At 44.0% G+C, this 7,151-nt stretch overlaps 1 protein-coding gene across 2 annotated transcripts in view; it reads left to right on the top strand.

Moving 5' to 3' along the window:
• Nucleotides 1–6,536: 6,536 nt before the first annotated feature.
• The window catches only part of GPHN (gephyrin), a 757,059-nt gene continuing 756,444 nt past the window's right edge, over nucleotides 6,537–7,151 (top strand). For both annotated transcript variants that reach the window (XM_027843732.1, XM_027843731.1), the window contains exon 1: nucleotides 6,537–6,681. In XM_027843732.1, coding sequence (XP_027699533.1) covers nucleotides 6,618–6,681 — 64 coding nt within the window. In that variant the 5' untranslated portion in view covers nucleotides 6,537–6,617. The remainder of the gene's footprint in view (nucleotides 6,682–7,151) is intronic.

The following is a 7,151-nucleotide window of genomic DNA, read 5'->3' as shown; positions in this document are numbered from 1 at the left end:
CTTAGGACATCTGTTTATGTGTATTTTTCTCGATTTTGGGCAATGGGAATGACAATTTCCTTGATCCAAACTGCCTTTGGAGGTTTGTGGCAGGTGACTGGTAGTGGGTGTAAGGAGTAGGAAAGGAGTCTAGTGAGGATGGGGATCTGGGTGATAAAAGATGAAGAACTGACAGTGTTATCCTGTCAAGGCCAATTCTTGTTCCTGGTATGCTTTTTTGACCTTATTCTTTTTTTTTCCTTCCAATTAAAAAAACAATTCAAGACATTTATTAAGAACCTATTACTATAGGCAAGGCAGTGTGGTTATCATTTTGAGGTATACATGATATACTATGGCAATGAAACCATCCCTGCCCCCAGGGAGTTTACATTCTACTGGGGAAAGCATGAACTTTGGTAAGTAAATGCAAAGTATACACAAGGTAATTTCAAGGAGGAATGAGTGCAACAGAGGGGAATCAGGAGAGACCCTGTGTAGGAAGTGGCATCCAGACTGTTTTCTGCAGGCAGCTGTAGACTCTACAAAGTAGAGGTAAGAAAGGTTGCATTTCAGATGAGAGGGCCACTCGTGTAAAGGCAAGAAGCTGCAAAGTGGAATATCATATACAGGAAACACAATTGGCAGGTCACTTTGGAGTAATGAATATGTGAGTGGTTTGCATATTTTATGTGTGACTGCAACTGTGCTCATGACTCACAGTAAGGACTCAAAACTTGCCACTACAACCAGGACGAGACCTTCAACTAGCATAATTATCAAATTCAGTCATTCATTCAATTATGAAGTGTGTCCAGTGTGCTAAGCCCTGGAGATATAAATATAAAAAAGTTCCTGTCCTCAAGAAGTCCACATTCCATCAGAAATATTACATCCTATTGGCTGATATTTTTATCTGAAATGATGTTCCCTGAAACTCTGACTAAAAACAGGAAAAACAAAACAAAAAACAAAACTTTCAATTAAAAGAAATATTTGTACCTATATCCTTACTGTTTTTCAAATAAGATACTCCATCTCCTGACTCCAAGCATTTTCACTAGCTGTCCCCCATACCTGGGATGCTTTCCTAGCACTCTCCACTTGCTGGTTTTCTTCAAGTTCCAGCTAAAATCCCTACAGGAAGCCCTTCTGAGTCTACCTTAATTCTAGTGCCTTCTCTCTGCTGATCATTTTCAATTCATCCTGTATATAGCTTGTTTGTACAGAGTTGTTTGCATGTTGCCATTAGATTGTGAGCTCCTTGAGAGCAGGGGCTGTCTTTTGCCTTTCTTTGTATCCTTAATGCTTAGTGCAGTGCTTGACAGGTAGAAGACACTTAATAAGTGTTTACTGAATGAGTAAATATTATTTAAATATGATACCCAAGGGTCTCAGTTATTGGTTATCTGCTTTCTGAACCACTCCGATCACATTTATGCAACTACATCTTTTAATTTTTGCTTGTGAAAATATTCACTCTGATATAGATATCAAATAAGTTGGGTTAAAAATAATGAATTTAAAGATACCATGATACTTTAGGACTAAAGTTGCTGTGGGACCACCCCTGATGGGTATCTAATGTCATCCATGGGTGAGGGGCCCTAAAAGCAAAACTGAGTATGTGAAGATTCTTGTAGAGGTGAAAAAAAAAAATCAAACCTACTCCCCCATCTCATATATGTATATGGTGCTAATGAAGTGAACTTGATGTAAGGAAAATCTAACTATTTAAAGCTATCCAAAAATGGAATGGGATGCCTTAAGACATAGTGGGCTCCCCCTAACTGGAAGTCTTAAAGGAAAAGTTAGATGACCAATTTTTTTTTTTTATGTGTGGTAGTAAGGATTTTTGTTGTTCTGGGTTGGAATAGATGACTGCTACAGTCTCTTCCAACTTTGAAATTCTGTGATTTTCCAGTATATTGCAATAATCTTGAAAATACGTGCTTAATGATTAGAGGTCAGGGAACTAAGACTAAAACACACAGCTCAATTCACAATTAAATATTTTTATAATACTTTAAAATTTTCAAAGTGCTTTCCTTGGGGGCAGCTAGGTGGTGAAGTGGATAAAGCACTGGCCCTGAAGTCAGGAGGACCTGAGTTCAAATCCAGTCTCAGACCAAACACTTGACACTTACTAGCTGTGTGACCCTGGGCAAGTCACTTAACTCCAACTGCCTGAAAAACAAATAAACCAAAAAAAAAACATAAAGTGCTTTCCTCACAACAATGCAAACCTAGTACTCCTTCTAGAAAAAACTTAAATCACATATTCTGTAGGAAGAAAGTTATCTTTCCAATGAAAGATAGCACATTTACACAGTATGATCTTTTCTCCATTTTAAATCTTTGGCAGCCAATATACACCTAGGTATCTATCTTTCTATTGCAGAAGCCTTTTTTTAAAAGGGGAAGGAAATGTATTCATTCAATTCTAACTCTTTACATACAGATTTATTTTTTCACTTTCCCTTCCAGGTTAATTTTCTACATTATAACTTCTAAGATGTTTTTGGATGAAAATAGGATTCACCTTCCTTTTTATTTCTCAAATAATTTTATTTTGATCTAATACATTTAATTCCCTGAAGGAATTCAGGAGTGATGCCAGAATGCACCATTGGAAAAAGAAATGAGTTTGGTGGAAGGAATATATATTTGGCATTGGATGACATTTTGCAGGTTCATACAGTAACCATCAGTAACAGGAAGTCACACTAATAATCAGGCCAATGAATTAATTTTTCTATAATATTTTATTTGTTAAAGCTTATTGAATTTTCCCAGAGATCACTGGCATTATAAATGACATATGTATACAGAACTGAATTCTATTAATGATAAATTCTAACACAAACACTTGCTACAAAAACATACTGCTTAAAATGTCAGGGATATAAAATTTTTGCCTAAGTATTAAAGTTTAAGATAAATTTTCTATTCATTCTCAAATCAATTTTACTAGATTTCATTAGGCTTAGCATTTGGCTAAAGACTTTACAAAGAACAAAGAAAGCCCATGATCTTAAGATATTGCTATTTTGTATCTGACTTTTGTTAAATATAATTGAGGCAGCAACTAATTTCTGCATAAAAACATTGAATTATATGACTAGAGTGTGACCGGAGACCATCTAATCCACCTCCTAATTTTATAGATGAGGAAACTAAGATCCAGAGCTTGACTTGTCCAAAGTCACTGTTAGCAAGTAGAAGAGCTGAGACTACAACCCAGGTCTTTTTAACTAGCACCTTCCAAGTGAGAAATTAAAATTTTTAGTTGATTTCACATTCACTAAAAGGGGGAAAAACAACTTGGATATTTTGCTAAGGTGTGTATCTCTTTACTCTTTTTACTTGGTTTGAAATAGAGAAAATTATTCTCAGAGATTATATCTATAAATAGATGACTCTAGTGATAGATGAGTTTTGAGTTCATTATACCCATCTGACATTTTAATCTGTGAAAAAAGTATTTTCACATATACATACATACACAACATGGGGCTATATAAGTATAAAATCCACTTATGTTTCCCTCCATTATCTCAATGGAGCTAAACATTTACTAAGGGCCTACCCAATTGAATCTTTAGAGTTGAACAATGTAAAAATATTGGCTCTGCTCCATTGGAATAATTCATTCACCACCATATTAACTGTGAGCTCTTACACATGTACAAACAAGTTTAAAGTGTGGGTCACAGTAAGCAGAATTAACCTCAAAAGGCTTCTAAAAAACACTCCACTAAAATGTTTTCCCTTAAAATGGTATGTTGGGTTTTTTTTTCCAACCTCAATATTTTTTAATAGAACAGATTTTTTTAAAAAATCATGCCATTAGGAAAAAGTGAAGGACAAAACTGAACTCATTATCTTTCCCTCTAACCTCTCCCCCACCCACCACATCTTCACTATTACTGTAGAGGACATTATCCTCCCAGTCCCTGGGGACTGAAACCTAGATGTTATCCTCCAGTTTTCATTATCTCTCACAACCCCCCCTCCCCCAGCCAAGGCTTGTTGATTTCAATTCTGTTAACATCTCTCCAGTATGTTCCCTTCTCTCTGACACTTCCACCACTCTTGTGGAGGCTCTAATCACTTCATACCTGGATTATTGCAATAGCCTACTATAGTGAGTCTGCCTGCTTCAGTTGTCTTCCCACTCCAGTCCATACTCCATTCAACTATAAAAATCATTTTCCTAAATTGCAGATCTGGTAAAGTTAACAAAATGCTCTGGCATTCAAAGCCCTTCCTACCTTTCCAAGTCTCCCTTACTCCCCAACACTACTCTCCAGGCCTGGAATGCTTTCTGCCTATGACTTTCTCTGGCTTTAAGACCCAACTAAGATCCCATCTTTCACAAGAAGCCTTTCCCAACCCCTCTAATTCTAGTGTTAGCTTATTTACACATATTTTTTATCTAGCCAGACTACCAGCTCCCTGAGGGCAGGGACTTTCTTTTGCCTTTATTTGTATCCCCAGTGCCAACACAGCAGGGAAGAGTGATTGAGAATAATAAAAAATAACTATGGGTTTACATATTTTATAGAAAGCACAAGAAAATAAAAAGCAATTGCATAGATCAGTGGGTAAGAGTGCTGAACTTTGACTTAGAATGATTTGAGTTCAAACACATGCTGCCTCAGACACTTACTAGCTTTGTGAAACTATGCTTAACCTCTCTCAGCCTCAGTGTCCTCCTCTTACCTCATAGGGTTGTCAAGATAAAATGAGATATGTGCACAGTGCTTTGCAAATCTTTAAATGCTATGTAAATGCTAGTTATTATTACCAGATTTTATCTTTGTGATAATTCATTAGGTCATAATATCACTTAAACAGTAACAGAATGATTTTAAACTGGAATTCAGAAGGTCTGGATTCCATTTCCAATTTGATTGGGAGGGCCTATAACTGGGGATCTCAATTTTTTGTGTGTGTCACGGTGCCTTCTGGCTGTCTATGGATCACTTCTGAGAAAAAACAAAAAAACAAAACCAAAGTTTTAAAATGCATTATATAGAATTATAAAGGAACCAGTTACATGGAGTTATATCATATGTACATGTGTGTATACATATGCATTCACATGCACAATGTGCATATGTACACGTGTATCTACATCAATGTGTATATATGTACATATATGTAATAGACTCCAATTCACAGACCCCAGGTTAAAAATTCCTTGTCTAGAGCCATGCATTTTCTTTTCTCTCTAATCAAACATTCCTTTCGGTAAATAGGTTTATTCCTCATTTTTTTTCTGCATGGGAAACCCAAGGAATGTCAGGAGTGCTAAAGGAGAGAAATGACGCTAAATCACGAAGCTGCTGGGATGCCCAGGAACCACTGCAATGTGCATCGCTGAAGAAACCAGGTTGTCTAAGAGATACCTTCTTCTCCCAGGCGTCTCCGTGCCGCCAGTATTCGACGTTCTCATCCCACCCACGCAACCTTCAAAGCTTCTTCCAGGCTCCCCACAGGGCTCTCCCCCGCCTCCCGGGGAGTGGGCGACAGTTCCCCAAGGGCAGTGCGTGCAGCCCACAGGAAACCTACGCCTCGATTATCCCACATGCAAGGGGTCCTTCGTGTTCTCAAAACACCCTCCTGGGATCTCCAAGGCGGAGACTGCGCTGCCCCCAACCGCTCTGGCAAAAGGAACAGGATGGGGACTAGGGAGAGAGTTCCGTGGCATCTTCCACAAAAAAAAAAAAAAAACTCTGCTCGGCGAAGGATTGCTTTTGTCTGGGACTCCTTTTAGAATGACCGTTCCGCGCGCTCCCGCGTCAATTTCCTACTTAGCTTCCGCGCGCCCCGCCTCCACCCCGGCCTACCAGGCAAAGATTGGCACGGGCCGCGCGCCACTGCGCGCGGGGCCACGTTCGGTCTCTAGCTCGTGCAGGTTCTCTAACCCGTGCAGTCCCTCAGTCACTCCCCTCACCACCTCCTCTCCACGCTCCCACTGGTTCTTCATCCCGAGCAGAGACTCCGCCCCCCCGCCAACCCCGGCCCAGCCACCTCCGCCACCCCCGGAAACTCCCCACCGGCACACGCGCTCTCGGAGTCTCCAACTTCTCCGACAGACCACCCCAAGTCCTCCGCCTCCCGAGAGTGAGATCCTAGCTGCTGCTGCTGTCCCAGCCTCCCGCCTGGCCGGGGCTCTTCTCTCAGGAGTCTCCAGTTCCCGCCCGGACTCCGATCGCGCGGGTGCTCAAGGCGCGCACGCGCGCGCGTCAGCGACTCCCCCCCCCCCCCCGGCTGCCAGGCAGCCTCTCGCGGCTCTTTGCCCCGCTCGCAGCCTTCGACCCCCCCAATCTCCCTAGTCACGCGCTCTGACTCCTCCTCCTCTTCGTCCTTTCCCTCGCGGCCGCCAGTGCCGAGTCGCCTCTAGTCCCCACGCCCCCCCTCTTTCCCTCCTCCTCCCTTTCCTCCTCCTTCTCTTCCTCCCTGTCCCTCCTCCTCCTCCTTTTCCTCCTCCTCCTCCTCTTCCTTCCCCCCTCCTCCCTCCTCCTCGCTCGCGCGCTCCATCCCCGCTCACTCGCGCGCTCCCGGCCCCGCGCGCTCCGGGCCCTGAGTTTCTCTCGGCTCCTGCCTGTGAGGTGACTGCGCTGGGAAATATGGCGACCGAGGGAATGATCCTCACCAACCACGACCACCAAATCCGTGTCGGGGTCCTCACAGGTAACCGGCAGGTGGGGGATGCTGGGACCCCCTCGGCCACTTCCCGGGCTCCGCCTCGGGCTTCTCGCCGGCTGTGGCTCCTCTCTGCGGCCCCTGGGAGAAGCGAGGCGGGGGGGATCGCGGAGGTGGAGGGGGGGGACTGACTGACAGTCGGCTGCGCTGCCGGGGGTTGGGGTATCCCCGGGGGTCTCCCCCCCTTCCTTCTCCCCTGGGAGCTGCTGCCGCCCCCGCAGCGTGTCAGGGCCCGGCGCTTGCCGCTGTCGCCACCGACGCCGGAGCCGGAGTCCCCGGCCTCCTGGGAGAGCTCGGGGGCTGGCGCTGCGGGGTACCGAGCGCGCGGCTAGGGAGGGAGCCCGGCGTGCTGGGACCCCGCATCGGGAAGCCCCGCGTGCGCCCCGCGCCGGCCCGAGCGCATCCTCCCGGTGTGTGTGTGTGTGTGTGTGTATGTGTGCGTGCGTGCGTGTGTGTGT

The sequence above is a fragment of the Vombatus ursinus genome, unplaced genomic scaffold, assembly GCF_900497805.2.
Source record: "Vombatus ursinus unplaced genomic scaffold, bare-nosed wombat genome assembly UNPS02014926.1, whole genome shotgun sequence".
NCBI classification, from domain to species: domain Eukaryota; kingdom Metazoa; phylum Chordata; class Mammalia; order Diprotodontia; family Vombatidae; genus Vombatus; species Vombatus ursinus.
This window is presented reverse-complemented; position numbering and strand designations above follow the sequence as displayed.